Source organism: Meleagris gallopavo, chromosome 15 (assembly GCF_000146605.3).
Source record: "Meleagris gallopavo isolate NT-WF06-2002-E0010 breed Aviagen turkey brand Nicholas breeding stock chromosome 15, Turkey_5.1, whole genome shotgun sequence".
NCBI classification, from domain to species: Eukaryota; Metazoa; Chordata; class Aves; order Galliformes; family Phasianidae; genus Meleagris; species Meleagris gallopavo.
In genome coordinates, this window is record NC_015025.2 from 16,262,205 (window position 1) to 16,284,736 (window position 22,532).

Here is a 22,532-nt window from a genome sequence, read left to right on the forward strand (position 1 = left end):
TGTGTACAAAGCCATTTACTTTCACTCACAGGTGTTACATTTGTCTTTTTGTGACAAGTGCCAGGACTCTTGGGGGGGGAAAAAAGATGGATCATTTCTTAGAAATGAACTGGAAGAACAAACAGTAGAAAAGGAGACAAAGAAACAAAGGTCTGCAGCAGGCTGGATATCAGTCAACCTCTGTTCTCCCACAAGGTCTTAAGAATTCGTTTCCTCTTTCATGAAACCATTTGTTTGAAACTGTGGAACAAAGACATGGAATTAGTTACCACCATGCACCCATGGGTCTCTGTATAGCACCGCAACCCAGCCTCTTCTTTCCACCCACCCAGCGGGAAACAGGAAGATTCACAGGGCCAGGAAGATTTCCAGTTGCACAGTTGGCCAACAGTAGCAAGGCAGTGTGTTTTGGATCTGGTGTCGTTACAGGTCGTTGTGCTCTGGCTCTCAGAACACCACAGAGGCTGTGAGAGGTGGGTTCAGGAATGGATGACAGGAGACATAAGCTACTTCCAGCAGATAACATAATGTCCCAGTGGCCAGGCAGCCGAAGTAGGAAGTAGATCACTGCTGACAGACTATGGGCATCCAAGGCAAGAGGGAACATTTGTCTCTAATCACCCATGCAAATCAGGCTTGCCTGCCTCCAGAAAGCACAGCAGCACCCATCTGATCAGATAACATAATCAGGAAAGATGTTTTGGGGAAAACTAAAGGGGGATGGTGGTATAGGGGAAACCCTGAGAACATGCAGGTGATCTTCAAGATCCCTTCCAACCCAAATCATTTCACAGCTGTCCTATACCACACAAGTCCATCCTTACATGCTTTGCAACATTACTGCCACAAAAGCTCTCTCCAGAGAAGAAACAGCTGAGCAATGTGCATATCAGTATGTGCTTCATGCCACATATTGATATGCAAGCTTTCATTATTACCAAATGACTCCGGCAGTTAAAATGGCAATACTCAGGTTATTAAATGCTGTTATAATGGTTCAGTATATCACCATCTTTGTATACACCAAAGGTTTTGTTCCTAAAGGAGTTTTACTTACCCCATTTACACCCTACTAGCACTGGACAAGCTGCATGCCTTGTTCTATAATCACCCTCACCACTTCTGAATAGGTTGTACCAAAATACTGCTGTTCCCTGCAGAAAAGATACCAGATGTGGATTAGGCAGAACCCAGCCAACACGTTGAAGTCATTGACATGAGGAAGAGGGATAATGCCCAAGAACCCAATTGCAAGCCCTTATGAAACACTTCAGCATAGGTCACAAATAGCAGCACATGGAAAAGACAACTTTACTCTCAACTCTAATTCAGCTGTGTTCAGAGATTGAAAACAAGATTTAATAACAGCTCTACATTGAAACCATTCCCACTGTAAACTCTAAGAATGAAGTAAGCAAGCTGCATTGAATGAAGTAAGCTGCACTGGCACATTAACTGACTTAAGCAGATACAAGACTAATGAGAAAAGATAGTAGATGGAGAGGGGAGATGAGAAGCAGCCATATAGAGTGACTTCACCTTCTTGGGCCATATGGCTGCCCCAAAATCTGGGAAAACTGTAGCTCCTCCAGCTTCCACATCACTCATCTAATAAAACATAGTGAGAAAACAAAGTCAAACCAATCATTTACAACACCTCTTGTACACAAGCTTCCCCCAAGTTCAAGTGCCCCTTGTCCTAACACAGCTCACACCTCTGTGACTTGCAGTAACAAAGAAGAGATGGATTTCAACCAGCATGAATTGCTAAGCTGGTTACTGAAGGCTGTTACTTCAGCTGAAGGCTTTTATTCATATGTAAGCTTGATGAAGTGCTGATCTACAAGTATATATTATACAAATTAGCCACAAAAAAACTGAACCTGCAGCATTAATAAGCCAGTACTCCAAAACAAGGAGAAGACTTCAGAGTTAGTTTCAGAATTTCACTCTGGTTTATGATTCAATTAGAAAAAATAAGTGCCTGTTAAACCACATTTCCTCAAATTGAAACCGTGTCCTTGGAACTTATTTTCATAATTTAGTTTAGCATTTTGGTCAACCACTTCAAAAAAAAAAAAGAACAAAGCAAATGGAAGACCTCAGTTTTCTGCACAATTTCTTTGCTGTTCCCCAATAGTCCTATTCTTCAAGTGCTTTAATAATACATACACCAACAAGGCTCTGAAGAAATGCTTACATCTTTATGCTCTGCCATTCTACACTGGAATGAACTTAAACCTATTGAATTTGTTAGCAATGATGGATTCATCTCTACAGATGTGACTCAAAACCTAAAGTCCCTGGAAACGCTTCCATTAAACTAAGTAATATTTTCACTGATCTCAGTGAGTTTTTGATCAGGGACTAACGGACAGAAACAAATTAGTCACATCCATTTCCCACAAAGTGTAAACAATCAAAAGCAATGCCCACATTCTTCACTGCAATTAGGATTTCTGTTGAAAGCAGATGTTATTACCACTCTGGTGTCCTCTTGCTTGGTACCTACAATAAAAGGGCACAAGATGCCATAGGAGCACAGTATTTTGCCCCTTCCAGCTAGAAAGCTTGTGCATGCACAAGCTACACCTTAACAACAAACCACTCTTCAGTAGAGACATCAGAACGTGTTTGATATGTTCTGCACGCGACACACAAAAGGTGAAATGCCTTTGACCGTGTACAGCCAGCAGAGAATAAGATGCATATTATTCACTGTAAGATCAAGGTTTGTCCAGGAATCCCAATTCTGTTCAAACAGGACAGCACCTGATGCTGCAGGAGTTAAGTCTCTCCTTCTAAACACCAACAAACCTCTACAAACAACTGTGCCCGCTGCAAACAAAGCATCACTGAGTTACACCCAATTCATAAAGGAGCATCATACTTACATAGTTTAAAAAAGTGGCCACACGATTTCCAGTCCCTAACCGCTTGAAAGCATCTGGCTCATCTTTCTATAAAATTAAATGAGAATAACTGCAAACTTCAAGCTCACAGACAGCAGACAAACAAAGGTACTTACATAGTTAAGAAACGTCGCTAGCCTATTTCCTTCCGATTTGAGAGTGCTGTCAAAGGGTCGCTGTAACAGACAACAACTTTAACCTCTCATTCCGAATGGGCTCACACTAGAGTTACATATGCAGCTCTGCATGAAGAGCCTCAGGCTCAAAGAGCTGGAATTAAGAGGGGATTTGCAGGGCAGCACTAAAGCCATCACAAGTTGCAGCCACAGTGCATAAATGCATGCACATTGCACTCCGGTGCTAGGAGGAGAAGTAGCACACAGGTAATTCTCAGGGCATTAGAGTAGAAGCAATGCTTTCAGGTGGTATTTAAGTAATCAACAGGCTGTTATTGTGGTGGACACTGGTCTAAAGTCAAACTGAGGTTACAAAAATTCAGCTTGAACAGCATTTAGATAAGACATTAGATTCTCAATGTGTGATGACCTCAAAGAAATGTCATAAGAAAATCTGTTTATTTCTAACAGCAACAAATTAGAATAACAGTAATTTATCTCAAGCGTCTGTCTATCTAGACTTAAGGACCATATCAAGAAGACCAAGTGTTGTGAGTTTCATTTGTTGAGATATGAGATCATACAGGTGCCAGTTTATAAGCAGAAAACACCCAGAAGCCCAGTGCATCTGAAGGGCACAGAGAAAAATGCAATTAGAGGTTTATGTGTATTGTCGACAAGATTCAGCCAAGTAACGTTAAGACGAATTCTTCAAGACAAAAATAATCTTCAACACTCAAAAAATGCTGAAACCAGCATTAGGAAAAGACAAACAGCAAGAAAAACTCTGAGATGTTTTATTTCAATTTACTTGATTATTTCAACAAAACATCTTTCCTGAAACGGGCTTACACTAAGAACTACATGCATCAGAACATGCAAATACAGTGTAATAGCCAACATAGAAGCTCAGATAGAAGGAGTTCCCCTGTTTCCAAGACCTCTCAGGCCAAACTCAGGTCCAGCCATGCATTTCTGAGCTTCAATATATAGGATTCTTCTGTAACTTTTGAGTACCCAACACAATCTGAAAGTTGAAATCTTAAGTATTAAAGTTTCCCCATCTGAGAGCTGTAAGGGAACAAAAAGCTGTGAGGCTGATCAGACAGTGAGAGAGCAATGTCTCTGGATTCCAGTACTGGAATCTGTGACGCACAGAGCCTGGCAGACCAGTCCAAGCCCACGGCAAGCTCCCCAATTGCCCTGCTTTAACTGATGACTGCAGCCAAGGCTATGCTCCAAATGGAGCTCTGTCCCAGCTGCCTAATCCAAAAGTAAAGACCATAATGACCAAATTGATATCTGAGGTCCTTGCGTTCAAAGGCTTTGAAGAGAATTTAAGAGCATTGACTTCACTCTGGAAACAAAGCAGGCTTAAAGTTCACAGAAAAATTCTCTCAACAGGCCAAAGCTAACGAGTAGGAGCTTCCACAGTGCTGGGGATTAAGATTATTTATGAACAGCAGGGCCCCTTCAATCCTGTTCTCAATTATTGGGTTACCCTCTGGCTGCAGCAATCCATTCTCTCTATCAAGTAAAAATACTGGAATAGTTTGAATTAAGATGGATTCAGTTGAAGAGATGATTCTACCTGAAACCAAGGCATCACAAACGGATTTTGTATTTATAACAACTAGTCATCACAGCTCTTCAGCATGGTTCATGTACCAAGACAACTGCAATAAAGAGTTTGTCTTCTCCCCTCTCACAGCTGACCTGAGCTCACACTTGCCAGGTAGAGCCCTCTAGTGCCTGCTATACATCCAACAAGTGCCAGTGGTAAGTTTCCCTGCTGTCACCACAGCACTGGCATCCTGGACAGAGGTGACAAAACCGTGCTGACCCCCTATAGCTGCAATCACACAGCTTTTAAGGCTTTTATCAGAAGGGTTCCAACTGAAAGACTTCCATAAATGCTGCTCTTTTGGAGGGACACCTCCTGCTCAGCCAAAGTACTTTAAAATACCCAAAAGAGGAGCGACAACCTTGCTAAATTTATAAACCCAATGGAACAACTCAATCTCCACCCAGGGCTAAGTTCCCTAGTAGGGTAACAGAAGGAGTACATATTGAGAGATAGTCATACTGTTCTTACATCTCTACATTGTGCAAGGAACCAAAGGGACAAAGATAAGCAGGCAGTCAGATTTGTTCATTGGTCTCTTGAACTTCCAGCACCAGAGAAAGGAATGAGAGTTTTCCAGAGGTCATAATCCATTCCATGCAACTGGGCTATACATTAGAGTGCTTTAATAGAAAAAACATTTTAAAAAGGGTTTCAACAGTTCCCAAAATGATCTGTTCCCACCCTCACTCCACACCCAAGGAGTAATTGGAAAAGTAATCTTACCCTAGAAAAATCAAAGTGTGGCTCATACTGCCCTCCCATTCCATAATTAGCAACCTACAGAAGAACAAAGCAAAATATATTTATACACAGTGAACTGCAGAACTGCTGCATAAGATAACTCTCAAAGATCCAAAACATCCTTTGAGAAACGGTGCTCTGTGGCAAGATTGTTATCTGCTTAATAGATATCCACTTAACTCATTTTTCTTCAGATTGCCAGTAATGAGGTGTGCAGATAAGCATTGAAAGTTCCCTCCCTTTCAGTTTAAGGGTTCCACTGAGAATTTCTCAGTACTGATGTTTCTTAACAGCAGCACTCTTTGCTTATCACCACAACAACCTGATAAACATGAACATGCAGCAACAGTTGCTATCACACTTACTCCCTCCTCCTCCGAAGAGGCAGAATCTGAGCACGGGTGTCTCTCTAGTATACGTGTCTGGTCTAGGAGGTGGTACTGTTCATGACCTTACTCACCCACTCACCAGGAACCCATGCGTTCAGTAACAGAACGCCTAGGAGGAGCTGGTGAGGAGCAGTGCTGATATTTGTTTCTGGATTAATACCATACCAACCCACTAAAGAGCTACTTTGTCAGATCTCATCCTGGTAAGGTGGAAGTGTACCAACCTGCAACAGCTCAGCTGTTTTCACTGTTAGCCCCGTGATCTGCTGCATTCGTTGATTCACTTTAGCCACAACAGGGTCATCATCTTCCTCCAACCATGAGCTAGGGCAAGAGAAGGGAATGGGAAACAGTGAAACATTGTTTTAGAATACAAAGCCCCAACCACCAGCTTCCCAAAAGAGAAGGATTTCTTCTACCCTCAGTTACACAGATGAGCCATTTACCGTGCATTTGTTGCGCAAGCTTTTGCTGCATGCAAAGCATTTCTAGTTTTCCACTGGAGGTAGCACACGAGGGCTGTTAAGCATGGAAAACTTAAGGCTGAACTCTTCTCTATGCTTACCTTTTGGATACCCTGTAGCTAGCCACTGTCAGGACACCGGTTTTGGGATCGCGAACTGTGGCTCGTGCCAGCTGTGCCAAAAAAATCCCAAACAGGAAGAAACATCAACTACAGACCAAAAAATAGACTTCAATCCTAACAAAATTAGCAGCTGCTTTATCAAATTTCAATGTATCACAGCATGAAAGTTAAACTCCAACCTGGAGTTTGTTCCAGTTTCAGGCTAGAACAGTACACGCAAAAATGCAAGTGCAATCCATCACCTGCAGCTGATTCTAGAGAAAGCAGTTGACTGCAGAAGCCATGATATCCATTAAATCCACAAGTAGTGCAAACTGAGGTATCTTAAAAAAAAGTCTTAAACAGCTGGAGTCCATATTAACAAGATGGAACAACAACAAAGTCAACACATGAAGCTTATGTTCTTGGCAGAAAGAATTGTTGGATGTTGCATACATTTAATCAGCCCTCTCTTTATGTGGACTGGAAAAAGCTCATTCTTAGATTTAAAAAATACAGATGAAAACATTTGCAAAATGAATTACAAATTACAGGGCAGACAAATCCATTTGTCCTGAGGACAAGACTCAATATTACCACACTTAGATTTTCCCAATTGGAAAATGCCTGCAACATCTGCTCTCGGTGAGAGATACTTTTATAACAGCTTACCTATCCATTTTGCACAGCAAATAACGCATCACTGTTAGGCCACATCATACACTTAGTATATAGGAGGAGTCTGGAACCTTGCAGAACTGACCAGATTCACTGTGGCAGAAAAGCAACAGCCTGCTGCTTGCTTAACAGGCAACTTGGGTTTCATACTTGCAACTGAGAACAAGAACTGGGACACTCATTTGTCTGACTGCAAAGTCAAACCACATTTAAATTTAACTCCTGAAAACCACAAACACTTAAAATCGTGCCTTCTTCCTTCCGCTTAATTACAGGCCCCAGAAAACCTTTTTATTTGTGTTTTCTTCACAGTAGGCAGCTATTTCCTTCATTTCTCCTCAAATAAGCCTCCAGCCAGTTTTACAAACCCGTCTCGTCTCTACACAAGAGCTCCTGGCACATCTACTCATCTAATTCTGACTCAGTTGTTCTGCTCCAGATTTCTCCTGCGTAAATCATAGCAGAATAAGCAGGCTGACAACGTTGTTCTTCACTGTGCAATGAAGCACAGCTTTGGGGATGCAATTTAGCTTCCTAAGCTTTCTATTATGCTGCTAATTGAGCTTGCGCACGCCTGCTAGATTTCTGCCCTTTACATTTAGATCTGGTGGCATATCTTTGCCTTTTCAGGCTCCCACACCAAAGTTAAGAGTTTTGGTGACCATTTCCAGCACTGAACAGCTGACACAGTCAGCTCTGATGTATTGCCTGTCAAGTTGGAACTACCTCTTGGAACTGGAGTAAAAGCAATTGCATTTTGCAAAAATAATAATGAAGACCAACTTGATTATCACATACAGATGTTGTTTCTCTACAAAATAAGAAATACTGGCAAGCATAAACTGTAGGTACTATTCAGTGTTTAGACCCAGAAGTAGAAGTTCCTTGGAAATACAAGGAAATATTCATCCTTCTGAGCCCAAAACTAACACAGCGCTTCAGAGTTTGTCTCGAAGCTTCCATGATTACTAACTAAAGTTTCCTGACTGAAATTAAGCTACATTAATGCTATCTCATCACAAGACTTGCATTTTCCAGTATTTCAGTAGTACTGCAGAACTCAAAGCTATTCTTCCTACAGAACAGTCAGACAGATTTGAGTTCAGTTAAAATAAACTGTCATATTCATATCATTCAGAAAATAGAATTTACCTCCTGTTGTACTGATCCTCATCCTACAGCTGCATAAGTAACATGAAGAATTCCTTTCACATTATTGACATAAGCAAAATTTAGCAAGTCTTAATATTTTCCATCATTAAAGCTTTGAACAAAAGCTGTAAAACAAAACTAATAGCTGCCCTATTTAGAAGGTGCTCGATTTCATAAAATAGACTTAATGATTCAATCTTTCAATGTTTCTATTTTATCTGAGGCTCAAAGTTTTACAGTATGACATAATAGGAAAAGTCTGTTTGTAGAGCTGAGAATCCTCTTTGAGAGGGAAGTGTTCTGCCAGCACTCCCACAGCTAGCCAGTACTCACAAGTCCAGAACAGCAAATAATTCTGGGTGTCTGAAGAAGCATCAGTTCCTCATACCACGTAAACATCAGCAGGTACTAATGTTTACATTTGGAAATGCACAGAGACAATCCTTGACTGCAATTTTACCACCACAGTTGTTAGCAGGAGCTACAGAAGTGCTGGAATGAACCAATCCTATACAATTCTACTTCCCTGTGAAAGCTGGCAAGCACAAAAGATAGAGCATCTATTGCTGATTTCACACTGCCAGAAAGGAAACAGACTGGTAACTCCACCTCTAGGAAAGTCAGATAGAATCACTAACTTTGTGGGGTTATTTTTGCGTGCACTCACATCACAGGCTAAAGGCACTGCAATTCAGTTCAGCCTCATTTCAAGAAGGTGACTGAAGCTATGTTGGGCATCTACCACTGTAAGCCAGGCAGTCACCTACCTTTCCAGGCCCAGTCCTTGTTTACTGAGGAATTTTGCACAGTTAAATGCAACGTTGCATAAACCCCTTCATGAGCCTTTAGGGACCTGCATCACCATGCAGTTTTGAAATTGCTCCCCTTAGCTTCACAGTGTATTATCTGTAGTATGAAACCATTCTCTCCAATCCTTTGCCCAGCCATTTCTCATAGATCAAAGCATGCAATTAGCAGTCAGTGAGATGAAGGGAAACTTACCTTTGGTTTCGCCAGTTGTTTAATTTTCTCAATTTCCTCATCAGACATGACATCATAATAGCGTACAATGTGAGGGCTATCCCACTCATCTTCTTCCTTAAAGGGAGCTATGACCAGATGGGGGTTTCTGTTTCCATTGTGGTACCTACAGAACAGCCTTTTCTGCCTCCGAGGCGTCTGAAACAAGGCACCAAAATGCATTGTTTGCTCAACCACTATTCATAAACTTAGAAACAGACAAAAGAGTCTCTTATTTCACAAGCACTAGCAAGAGCTGTCAGCACACAGCTAGTGTCAGAGGTAAGCAGCAGCAGTGCTGATCTTTATTGTGAATGAAAACATGCTGCTCCAGATGCAACTAAAAAGATCTGAAAAACTAATTTCTCAGTTAAATCCTAATAGGCTATCAATTCAGATTCAATAAATATACAAAGTTTGGCTGTAAAAAATGCCTGGTTCTTATAATTTTGACTGCACAGAGAAATAAATGGATTTCTTCCTGCACTAAAAATATTTGAAGTGCCAAAGACTGGCAAGTCAGTACAGTTGAAGCACCCATCAAGATGCACAAAAACGTGATGCCATAACACTGGCAAAACCTAACTAGTTCTCAGTGGAAAAAGCCTCTTATTGTACCAATACAGCCAGCAACTGAAATGATTGAATAAACAGACAGTCAGGAGACTCAATTCCCAACAACCTTTAAGAAGAACAAGCTGAGAGCTGTTCTGTACAGAATTAACAGGTTAAGACAGAGGCTGAGGCGTAAGTGCATGTCTCAGACTGGACAGTTACACTTAGTTTTTCTTGCACAGCTTAACACATGAGCAAACTTGACCATCCTTATGCAAAGGCAGTGCAGCCAGAAAAGCTCTGCCTTTCTCTTACCATTTTCACCCCTTCTCCTCTGCAGAGGGCCTCATAGATATCACGCTCTGGCAAGTAGTCAAGAGGTCTCTCATAGGCACCACTTTGCACCACTGGTTCCGTGGTGGCCACCGTCTTGTTTGAGGACTTCTCTCTCTCCTTCTCCAGCAGCTTCTCAAAGTACCGCAGGTTGCTGCCTGCTCTCTCGTGAGTGCTGTCTTCATTGGGGAAAACAGACAGAACCAGTAACTGGTACGGTCTCAGGAATTGTTCATGCAAGGAAGACTTTGCATCAAGATTCAGCAATGATTTTCTCCTTCCTAGAGCACCATCAAGCAACCAAATGCTCTGGCTCCTGTTTGTCTTTGCAGAGGGAAGCTGCCATTCCTCTGCAGTAATTTCTGAAAGGATCTATCACAGAACACGCAGTTCTGAGAGGAAGAAGGTTTTGGTCATCACACTTCTCCTGTACTTCACATACTGTCTGCCTAATCCCACCCAGGAGAAGCTTCTCACAGGAGATCAAGCTAGGCTATTTGCAGCACCCTTCACCATACCTCTCATCTGCAGTGCACAAGCAGTTTTAGCCCAGTACCTCAGTGGAACTGCAGCCACAGACTCCAGTCTCAAACACTTCCTGTGAAGTCTGGAAGCTCAGAAGTTAAGCACTGCCATTTACCAGCTTACCTACAGCATCCACTCACTCATGCCTATACCAGAGGTATTCTGGAACACATTAGACCTATCATTAGTGATTACTGCTGTTGATATGAACTAGTAAATATCATCAGTGGATGACTTTAATCATCTATAATAGTTACACTATAGAAGGAACAAGTCCCAGTTTACAACTGGGTGTTTCTGGACACGCACCTACAACACTTTTTTGCTTTCAACCTTCCCAAGCTCACTGTGCCTCTTATTTAACTAACCCAGATGGTCACTGAAGTAACCACCCCCTGGAGCACGGGCTGATATTGGCTAGATAAAGGTTAGCCCAGAGTAGAGGAGGCTCCCACAAGAGACTGCCAGGTATGTTTCACTCTCTGATGCTGATAAGGATTTGCATTCAGTGCCATGCATTATTGCAGAAGGAAATAGATTCACTACAGTCATTCCTGTAAACTTTAATCTAGGAATTTCAAGGTCTGCAGAAGTTATTCATCTTTCCCATTCTCCTCCCTGCTAATAAAACAGCTTCACTCACTCTCGGGATGCTGCCAGCATCTAGATTAAGGACCACAGCTGATTTAAAAACCATACAAATATTTCAGTCAGCTGTTAATTAGAGATAATAAACCTTCCCAAAACAAGCAGCAAGCAGAGCTATATTTAAAGAAATGTCTATTTGCTCACTCAAAAGAAACATAGAAACAGAGCACAGATAAAACCAGATGGAATTTCCTGAGACCTATGGTCTGACTGCTCAGAAAAATACACCAAGATCTCAGGCAAAGAAACCTAACAAACCAAACCTAACAAAGAGCATCTGCACAGAAAATTGTAAAGAAATATTAACAAGTCAGTAGATTTTGACAGCAGAGGTAGTACTCTGCTGAGCCCATGGCAGCCTTGATCTCTACTGGAATCCTTAAGCTCAGGCATTAACCATCACCAGACACATTACAGTACACCAGAAAATACAGTGGTCAGACAGACACTTAGGTTTCAGGTAATAACAGCATGGCCTTTGGGATGACTTGCTGAAGACGTTTTATGCACAAGTAGACTTTTCTCCATAACTTATATTTGTTTACAGGTCATCTGGCAGAAAATCCTTGCCGTCAGCTCACCCGTAAGTATGGGCTGCTCTTGGCTGTTACTGGCAATGCTCTTACCAAGGGATATCAGGCGCCTTGTGAGCTCCATAGCTCTGTGCAAGTCCCCAAACTGGAAGACAGCATAGCTGAGATAATCCAGGATCTCCACTTTGCTGACTGTAGTATCCTCCCCCTCATCGTGCTGTTTTAAGGCTTGCTCCATCCAGAGTACTGTGTGATAGTAGTCACCATCATTGTAAGCAGTCTTGCCCATACCAAAGCAGTCACTCACGGTCAAAGACGACCTATATTTTGTTCCTAATAACAAAAAGATCTTTAAGCAACCTGCACAGAAGCATCCTTGCCCTCATATGTGGATGCACACTGAGAAATATCAGTAAATACACAAGTTTATAATAAAAAACATCTTTTGAGGAATGCACTAACAATGATTTACATTCCATATTAAATTGGTCAACTTCAGGAGTTGAAAATTACATTCCATCATTGTGGCATTCATCTGTTTGGGAACCAAGAAAAGTTTAACAAATCTCTCTTAAGCTATTCTGCCTTCTGCTGTAGACAAAGGCAGAATGGACTAAAAGCTTAGCAGACTTGACAGACACTAAGTTAACACTGTTAGATTATCCGAGATGCCTGGCTACATGGCACACTGTCTCGTTTGCTCTTGAGGTGTATATTGTGCACAAGCAGCTGATTGTTATTTAGGCAAACTGGGCTCAGTTGTGTACAGGTTTCCGGTTGCTCCAGATCAGGTGCACAGATACAGCTTCATTTTCAGTTCACTGCTTGTGACCTACATTTAACTAAAGCTATTTTGTAAACTCAACTACCCACACTCTAACCAAGTCCAGGCAATTTGAAACAGGTTACAGTTGCTAGCACATCTCTTACAAATACCCACCCGGACTCCTGAGAGAACAATGACATCACAATATGTTTAGCTAGTCTCAAAAGTATTTGTGGCAAATATTGTTAGTCTTTATCCCATAGATAAAGAACAAGAGGGCAAGAAGAGAACCACGCTTTGCAAAAAGCCACCAGAGCAGTGAATTAGGGAGCATCACCTCTGCTCAGCTGATAAGTTCCCAGGGAAACAACCATGCTATTTGCCCACACAGCTACCAGCACAACCAGCTTCCTAGCTTTGGTACTGAGACTACAAGAAAGCCAGAACAGATTTCCCCTTACATTAATAGAAATAGAAACTGTGCCACTTGGTCAGCGTGGATCATGGTTCCCCGGCTTGGATGGAAAAAACCTCATTCTCAGAACATTACGGGAAATGCAACCTCTACTGCTTGAGCCACACAGAACCACAGGCCTTTATTTCCACTCAAAACGGACTTTTGGAGAGTTTGAGGGTGTAACTGTTCGCATCTCTTTATGGCAGATGAGACCATTGTGCACTTGCCTGGTAAGTTCCCTCGAGAGAGAGTTTCGGGATCCAGTTTGTACGTGTCCTGCAGGCGCATCAGAGCCTTGGCAGCCCCCGTCTCATCTTCTTCAGTTGGAAAAAACTGACGCTGAATCGTGAGGTTTGTGATAAAGCCTTCGTAACAAAAGGAGAAGCTGTTATTTGATGGTTTGAATAAGTGCAGCGCCAGATGAACACAGAACACGCCTGCTTTGTTTCTAAATTCCAAGATTCAAATTAACTAGATTTAAAACCTCTCATTAGGCTCTCCATTTATACAAGCGTTGCTTTCTGTCCTATTATAAGAAACAGAGTTAACAGGCAAATGACAAGAGAAATGACAAGAGAAATAACCATCAATATATTCACTTGCACCACATAATTACTGGCATACGATGACAGGAAGTCCTTTGCCAATTCAGGACAGATCTCATTTTGATTCTTATTTACTGACCAACACGGTCAAAGTGACTGCTTACAGATGCAGCAGATTGGGAAGTAAGATGAGTAAGCTGTTATACAAAGGAATATATAACTCAAGACAAGATATAAAACAGCTGATAACTGCTGGCCACTTTGTTCTCCTCTTTGCTGCAAGCTACACAAGCAAACCAAATATAACGTGCCTATGACAAGTAACAGCTTCGAGTCTTGACTCAGCAGCAAGTTGTCCCACTTGAGACCCAGTAAGCAAGAGCCCAGTCATTAGCTTATGTTTCAAACCAAATTAGCAACAGTATTGAAGCCACAGCTGAGTCTGCAGCTTCCAGAACATAAGGGGAAGCAACGGTGCTGTAAGGGGACCTCCCACCAACACCTTCCCTGCAGCTCCTTACCATTTGTTGTATCCTGAAGAACCAGGTTTTCTAATTCCAGCCAATCAGTATTTAAACGCTTCACCAGCTTGTAAGCATTCACAGGGTGTGCCAGGTACCCCTCTGGATCCGAAGTGGATTTGCTCGTCAGCACATCCATTTTTTCAGCCCAGCTGGAAGAGAATTGTATCCCTCAGCCTGAGAACAATTTCTGAATGCATGTCTTCCTTCTGAAGTCATCCTAATTACATAGCTAGAACCAACTTACTGCTGCTTTTGCTATCGTAACCAGATGTAAGGCTTTTAACTTCACAAGATGAAGTGAGGTTCATTGATATATTTTTTTTTAAACACAATATGCTCTTTTCAAAGAGATTTATTTCCCTGCCTATGAATTTAAATCTCAGTAGGCATTCATCTCCCCTGCAATGAGTCTTAGCCATCAGTTTTCAGCATATTGCACTTCAGCAAATAATAAAAAGCATCATTTATCTCAGAAATGTGTAAATTCCCATTATCCCTTATGACAAGCATTTGGCCAGCCTCTCTCCAGTACCCAGTAAGGGGGAAAAAAAAAAAAAAACCTTGCTGAGGTAAGCTAATAATTGAACACTCAAAATCCCCTTTGAGCCTAACCCCAAACTAAGCCATGAATGAACCCTGGCTGTAAGCAGTTCAATGGCACAAACTGCCAGACTGCCTTATTCCGTGTATCATGATGTTGCAACAAAGCAAGATGAGAACCCCCTGCAGAGATATCAGATTAATGACACGTTAAGGTGTCTCACATCACTTTAAAAAAAAAAAAATCAACTTTCACTGCATCCAGCATTTATTTTGCAAAGTAGTAATAAGATGAAGTTTTACTCTCTGTTCACAGCAGTATTTTGAATCAAACATCTCTATGCATAGAAAGCAATTGTGAGAAATGCCACCATGTTCAAATGATGAAATTCAGCATGTTACAAAGCATATCCCTCAGACTAGAGCTCAAGTGTTGTGACAACTGAAATATCCTCTTGCTTACCGATATAGGAAAAAGTCAACTGCAAATTTAACGCATGCAAAGAGAAATCTAACATATGCAAATGATTTGTTGCTTTAAAAAAATTATACATAGCTTGAACTCTGTTTAAATGTACTTGAACAGGAGACAGTTTTTCTTCAGAAGGGCAACTTTTCAAGAAATAAATATTTGTGTGCACGAAAGTGACAAGGAATTTGGATCATTCCACTGTTTCATAACCCTATCCCCACCCAACAATCCCAAAGGAGATCAAGCTGCCAGATACCATCTGGAGTTCAGAAAGTCCTTGGAAAGCATGGCTCCAGTTACAAGCACACAGCTCCTACCAACCCAGACCTCAGACCATTCTGGTGTCATGCCCTGTCAGGTACAACTTTTAGCTAGCTAAGTATTAACAGCCTAGCTAAGGAGAAGTGTGTTGTCAGCAAGAGCTTTAACTGATTTGAGGCACCAGGATAACATGAGCTGTGCATATTACAACAGGTAGCCCAGAGCAACAGCATCTGCAGGCACTTAACTCATGCAGATAAGGCTCCTCTTTGATATCAGTGTCTTCTCCATAGGAGCACTACTTACACTCATATTTATTGGGAAGTGCTAACCAGAACAGGAAGGTGAGCTGTAACTGAGCACAACAGGTTATGTGCTTTGTTGCCCCTCTTCGCTATGCAAACCTCTCCCCTACCTTTTAATCTGAGACAGTTTGGTCTCTTCTGCACGGATGTATTCTTTCAAAGACTGTACCAAGTCCTTCTCTGCATAAATCAGATCTGTCATTTGACCTGAAAACAGAATACAAGCAAGTATTAATCACTCTCATGTGAAGTTCCCCAGCAGCACCAAAGACCTCAGATTCTGCAGCCCCTTTAGGAACAGATAAATCAAAGGTGTGCACTTAGAGCTGGTAAGCTTTCAGACTTACTACACAGACAGGTCTGACATTTAAATGCTTCAAGAGGCTATTAAGGTCTCAACTTCATTTGTTCACCTAGCCTTGTCTCTTTTTTAACCATCTCCAAATTACTTGACTATTGTAATTGTATGCCAGGCAATCAAAATAAAGGTTTGACATTAATGAAGCTACTGAGTCAAAGCAACAAGGCTCCAGCTGCCCTAACATCTGCTCAGCACATGGACAAAAATGAGGTCAGCTACAACTGTACCATTTGACTCACTTAAAATTACAGCTTTTCAGTTCTGGTATCTGTGGATACACAACGTGCCATTAAGGAGGAACTTCAGACTGATGTTTATAGACTGACAAAGTCTCTCCCCATTAGCATGAGAGAGAATTGCTAGCATATTCATCTGAAGGGTTGCGACAAACTTCGCTTTTCAGAGAGCAACGCTGAAAGACCCAATGGATATACACAGCAACAGCTTTAGTTTCAGCATTCCAAAGTCTTTATTAGCGAGGCACAATTAAGCAGAAAGGCAGCAGGATGTTCTTTTTCCAGAGATAAGGAAGGTCCAGAAATGGGCAAATGGAAAGAGCAGGTGGTCCTTCACAGTAACCTTGCAGCCACGTAGGTAAGCACTATTAGTCAGCTTCAGAGCACAAGGAACACGTGCTCCAAACTCCACTGCTTTGCTCTGGCTGATAAATTCCATACATTAGTGCAAAACAAACAAGAGTTCAGAGCTTTACTATTCAGAAAAGCACTGCTTCACTGAGCTCAAAGTTGAGGACAGCCAGATCCATTCACCTCTTATCTTTATGGGGGATTCCACACACTATTCCACAGGAAAACATTAGACCAAGTCACAGCAGAAATCAGTTTGTGCCTCCTTCTAGGATCTACTACAAAAATCATATGCTGTTTAATCACAGCTGTAAGACAAGAACTAGAATTTCATCAAATCAGTCTATTTTCTAGACCTGCAGTAATATGAACTGATTGGGATTTACTGAAGTCTTACAAACCAGGAAGGGTGGAGGAGGAGATTTTTCCTTCCTATTCCCAAATCCAGCTTAGTTAAAAGATAAGATATGCCACATTTTGTAAAAGAATATTTCACATATTTATCACAGAAGTTCACTGCATGAAATCAGCACCTCAGGATGAAGCTTTTTCACATAAGCCTTGTGCTGCATTCAAAACACCAGATGCACAGCTTTTTAAGAAAACACAGAAATTGCCTTTTACTCAAAGTCCTCAGAGAAACTTGTACCAAGTCAATCATGATGTGCTGAGCTAACCAAATGTGAACAACTTCCACTGATACAAAACCTGCAATGCAGAATAGCAGCAAGGATGTCAAAGTCTGCTCTCCCTGATGAAGCTGGTGTTTGATAGGGCCATACAAGGGCAGTCATTGGTTCATCTGTAACGTTTAACAGTTCTGGCAGTCACTTCAGTTGCACCATAACATTGTGCATTGGTTGTTTCCATACCTATTGAAGTGAAGAACTCTGCCTCTGCATGCCAGATCAAGAAAGCACTGGTAAAGAACACCAACGGCAGCCAGGGCTTCATCTTCTAGAAAGCTCAAACCTGGAAAATAAGAGTTGTATCATCCTCCAGCAGCAATAAAGTCCCAGTCAAATGGTCAGACACAGACATGCTAGGAAACAGTTATATAAAAACTGTCAAGAAATACAAATAGTGAGAAAGCCAAATAAATAACATTTTATAGAGTAGAAGTGGCAGCAAATGCTGGAAAACTTTAAAGTGAAAATTTCCAACTTGGATCATTCAAAATACATCATCCCAATACTATGGCCTCTAGGCACAGCCCTTATGGCTTTTGGATTTCCAAGGCTGCTGCTCAGCAAGCAGAACAGCCACCAGAGGAGCTCTCCCAGCATCCCCACATTAGAACAAAAGGAAGACGATAGAAGGAGCTGGCAGCTGGATGGCACCTTCCCTTTCTCCATTTTTCAAGGATAGGAGCCCCAACCCTTAATCCAAGCTCCCTGGTACATGGATGCAAACAACAAGCACACCAACAATACCACCATCAATGAGAACATGACATACAGCTCTGCTATGTCTTACCACATTGCAAAATATTTCTTACATTTTCCTTTTGATTGCCTTAAAAGTCTTAAATATGAGAAGTTAGAAATACTTACCACAAGTTTGCAAGCATGAGTAAGCAGAAAAACAGCATTTCAGACAGGGAATGCAGAAGACTTCTTACCATGCTGTTTCTCACCCCCCTGCAAACCACGTATTCCCAAACGATTTGTTTAAGCTCGTTCAGAACTCACACATGGGTAATGTGAGAACCAAGCAGAGCTGAATGAACAGCACCACGCAGAGGTCTGCCAACACTGAAAGCCACTATAAGTGATATAGCAGAAAGCACAGTGACTCGAGTACTTGGGAAGCACATCAGTTTGGGTGTATGCAGCCAGAACTGTCCATCTGCATGGGCTGTTCTTGTCTCACAGAGTGGTTTTTTGGACAGACTACACAGAGCCTGGCAAAACAATTACGAGGGAGCTTTCCAGTTCAAACAACACAACTTTGCTTTCTCCCTGCACCTCCCCACCATGTTCACTCACGGCTCAGGATATCTGCCAAGAAGAACACTTACTACAGCTAGCAGCTTGTCTTTACAGCATATCTTTAACAGCTTTGCCATCCTACTCAAGTTTTCTTGAGTCAATAAACAGAAAACCTCAGTAAACACAAACCAGCTCTTGCTTGAAGAAGCAGACACCTGGCCGTAGGACTTCCAAACTGTTTGTATACATTCTTTTCGCAGCTGTTATTCAGAAAACCAGCAAGAAATAATGAATTACAGGAGACTAAGAGTGATGTCATGACTACAGTTTTGGAAAGCACAAGTGCATGTGCACACACACACGTGTGCATGGCTTCCCCCACACACTACAGCCAGGCTATCTGCTAACATAGAACAGAGCCAGGAGGGGCATTAGCACCTCCCACCTCAAAAACCAGGACCAAGAGACCAGTAAAGCCAGTCTGCTTTCCTTGGATGATGGAAGAACTTAGTTGCACAGAAATGCCTGAACTCTATAGATAAGAGAGCTGCAGGACAAGAACTGCCTGCGCTGCTGGCTTTTTTCAGCAGCCTCTTCAGCATGGTAGGCCTGTTATCCAGACAGGTGAATTTAGGATTTCCTTTCATTCCAATGAGAACAGCTACACTGCTCTGCAACAGGTTTCAGAAGACTCACACAGGTTCTCTATGCTCAGTTTAGCCTAAGTTAAAGAACATGCAGGGGTCATGCAGGAACTGAGAGCAGGCAGCATAGGTTGCATTAAGAGCACAGATGCCTTAAAGTGCTTTTGCTCCCTGCAGATGAGCACATGCACCACTGCCCAACCTATGGGGCTGCAACAAGCGGCCACTCCAGGGACACTTGGAGCTGAACAGCTCCACATACAGCAACGTTTTGTGTTTTGTTCCTTTCCTCCCCTTAAAAGTACCCAGCCAGCAGCATGAAAAGCCAACCAAATGGATACTGTATAAACACTTTTCAGGAGCATAAGCCCTCAATGAATCATTGCTCCCACTGGAAAGAGCACCGTCAGGCTGCAGCGAGCACTGGCTGCAAGGAAAAGTTCTTATAGACCAAATAGACCAGGATGGAATTTTTCTTCACAAGTTAGACTGAGTTCTTTATTAAACACACTAAAAATTCTCCAGAAAATATAAGAACATGGACCCAACCTATAGAAGTTACTTGCACGCCTACTGGGATTACCAGCTTTTCACCCACAAATCAGGGTTACAGAGCGACTCTTCTTCTGTGCCTGCCTATGCTATTAAAGAGACCTGGAAAACCACTGCTAGAATAGTGCTTCCCCACTGCATCTAAATGTAACGTATCACGGGGCAGTGTAACAAGCAGTCACTATTTCAAAGCCTGCTCAGGCCACAGATGGGTTCTCAGTGCATGCACGGCTGAGGTCCACACACCAGGCTCTGAAGAGCAGAGCATCTTCCAACAACAATTTGAGGTTGGGCTCTTGGATGAGCCAACGTTCTCCAAATGCCAGTGCTTTACACCCAGCATCTGTTACCTGCAGACACAGCAAGAAGTGCTCCTTCCCCCTCACTCCCTACAAGGCAAGTGGCTTCAAAAAGTGGTCAACAACTTGCCATTAGTCCTGCTGGCTACACAGGAGGCTAATCATATTTAAATACAGCAGTATAAACAAAAACCTGCTAGATTCTTTTCATGCTTAAGGCCAGAGGATGGGCTGTATTGTAAGTGGATTCGGGATTATTGTAAAGAGCTTCTCTTAATACTGCTATAAGAAAAGCAGCCATAAAAACATCCAGCTCAGAGCAGCCAGTCTCACAGCCAGCAGATCCTTGGCACACGATGGCAGCTCTAAAGCTAATTAAAATGATTAAATAGTGAGGAAACATTAATTTTATCCCAATAGAGCAAATTTTCACTGCTAGCAGACAACTGAGACATTATTCAGAGCCATAATCCATTATCCAGACGCAGTAGGTGTTCCAACATCCAACCACTCCCCAGAACTAAGAAGTATGAAATCAAGTGCTTATCAGGGTCCCACTCAGAATTTGAGGATTACTGACACCATCAGTGCAGCACGCAGTTACCCTCCTAAAACAGCTAGCTCCTGTCACAGCGAGGGAGAGAAAAGGCATTGCTTCCTTCCAATATCACATAGCTCCTCACAAGCAAGTTCTTTTCTCCCTGAAGGCTCACCTAATAATTCCTTCCCAATTCCTTCCTCCAGTATACTTTGAGTTTACAGCTCAAAGCAGCTTATGCCTACATCACCACCTTTCTTGCCAAAGGGCTTAATGTGCATCTGAAAACAATTATAACTGCCTAACAAATAATACACGATCTCCTTGTACTTTTCACGGCAAGCCAAAAGGAAAAGAGGAAAAGCTGTTCATTTGCACACACTGACAAGGACACAGTACATCTATGCAAAACTGCATGCATTTTTTTAAAGGGTAAAATGCCTTGTGTTATCCTTACTGATCCTACCCTCAGAAAGCATAAGCATCTGGATTAGTTTCCACTTAGTTAAGCTATAGCAAAAAATATTTCTTCAGTACTGCAGAAGACAAGAAAGCTCACACGGTTAGTGCAGCAAATCTGCCTGCATCTCACTCTGCAGCGCAAGCAAGCTCATCATACAGCTGGAGCCAAACTCCACACTGTTGGTGAACATATGAGCACAACACTCTTCTCCCACTGCAATATGTTTTCCAGCATTAAGATCCAGACTGCATTTTACTGTGCAAAGCCCATAGTTTTGGTATACATATACATATTTGCCTTCCATACGTTCACATTACACAAAAGAAGTTCCCATTCAGAAAGATATATATATTTTTTTTTAATGACACATCTGTGGGCAGCGAGGTACTCCTTTCGACTGGTAACAACAACTGAATTAAGCTCAGATGTGGGGCAGGATCTCAGATCACCCTGGAACACATACTCCTGACATACCCTCATACAGAGAGCCATACACAAGAGTCAGGCCCAGGCAGAGGAAAGCAATCTATGTTTACAGCTCGCCTCTCTGGAAGCTTGCCAACATGCACAGCATGGATATTATAAACAGACTCGATTCCCGACTTCAATCCAGAACCAACTCCTCGCACGGAGCAGTAAATCATGCTCCCCCTGCTGTTACAGCCTGAAACGCACGACCACGTTCATGGCTGTACTTCCTGAACTGAGCTACATTGAAACGGCAATCTCAGTAAGTTACAGCATAAGCAAAATTATTGTCCCTTAGAGTCACAGGGATGGCAACTGACAGTTCTCAGGTAGCATTATAAGAAATCAGAGCAGCAGTTATTGGTTTTGCTATATATCTACAACATACTTGTATTCCCAAAGTCCTTGATGCCAGCAAGCTGCAGCACCCGCCTGGAGAAGGTGGCTGTGTGACCTTCCAGAGCCGCTTCACCCTCACAACGCACTAAAAGTCGAAGGACAGGAGGTTTGATTACACACTCATCTTCTGGGAAAGCCGACCTGGGGCAGACGCTGCCCAAGGGCAGCCAGCACAGAGCTATAGGACCCCTGCAGCCCTGCCCACAGGTCACGGAGAAGCTCTCTGTGCCCCATACCCCAACATCCCCCCCAAGGGAGCACCGACAGCCCGAGCGGGGATCTCGGAGCTCTTCTCCAATCTCAATGACTCCGTCACCATCTCCGCCGCTGCTCGGCACATCGCCGTGCTCGCGAGCTGGAGGGAAAGGATTTCTTTTCGAAAACGAATTCCAGCTGAAAGCGAAAAGAGCTGGGAGCGGAACAAGCGCGTCCCAGAACCCTCGCAGAGCCGCAGCTCCGAGCAGCAGCCGGCACGGGGAGCAACACGGGACAGGCAGCAACACGGGACGGCCGCCCTGCAGCTCTCACGCCCGCAGAGCACCGCCTCCGAAGCCGCCGCTACCAGGTACCGCAGCCCGCAACGCCGCCTGCTTACAGGCAGCCGTTCTGGCTCTTTCCAGCCCCGC

The 22,532-nt window shown here is 42.7% G+C and overlaps 1 protein-coding gene across 4 annotated transcripts; it reads right to left on the bottom strand.

Moving 5' to 3' along the window:
- On the bottom strand, positions 1-22,016 carry P4HA2 (prolyl 4-hydroxylase subunit alpha 2). 4 transcript variants are annotated; one of them, XM_019620506.2, is made up of 16 exons: positions 21,896-22,016; positions 17,485-17,584; positions 15,775-15,871; positions 14,084-14,235; positions 13,245-13,382; positions 11,888-12,127; positions 10,071-10,267; positions 9,183-9,359; positions 6,351-6,421; positions 6,010-6,109; positions 5,379-5,432; positions 3,029-3,088; positions 2,895-2,960; positions 1,540-1,608; positions 1,058-1,154; positions 1-240 (listed from the first exon to the last, which is right to left on the bottom strand). In XM_019620506.2, the coding sequence occupies exons 2-16, from the start codon at positions 17,564-17,566 to the stop codon at positions 170-172; spliced, it is 1,671 nt and encodes a 556-aa protein (XP_019476051.1). In that variant the 5' UTR covers positions 17,567-17,584; positions 21,896-22,016; the 3' UTR covers positions 1-169. The 4 variants fall into 4 exon arrangements, with proteins under 4 accessions (XP_019476051.1, XP_010717554.1, XP_003210527.2 ...); XM_010719252.3 differs by lacking the exon at positions 3,029-3,088 and having other exon boundaries at positions 21,896-22,015; XM_003210479.4 differs by lacking the exon at positions 2,895-2,960 and having other exon boundaries at positions 21,896-22,015.
- Between the last annotated feature and the right edge of the window lie 516 nt (positions 22,017-22,532).

Coding starts and splice junctions, on each gene's coding strand:
- P4HA2 (XM_019620506.2), bottom strand. CDS start 17,566: ATGAAGCCCTGGCTGCCGTTGGTGTTCTTTACCAGTGCTTTCTTGATC. Junction 6,110..6,350: donor AGCTACAGGGTATCCAAAAG/GTAAGCATAGAG, acceptor CTCTTGCCCTAG/CTCATGGTTGGAGGAAGATG. Junction 1,609..2,894: donor TGGCCACTTTTTTAAACTAT/GTAAGTATGATG, acceptor ATGTTTTATTAG/ATGAGTGATGTGGAAGCTGG.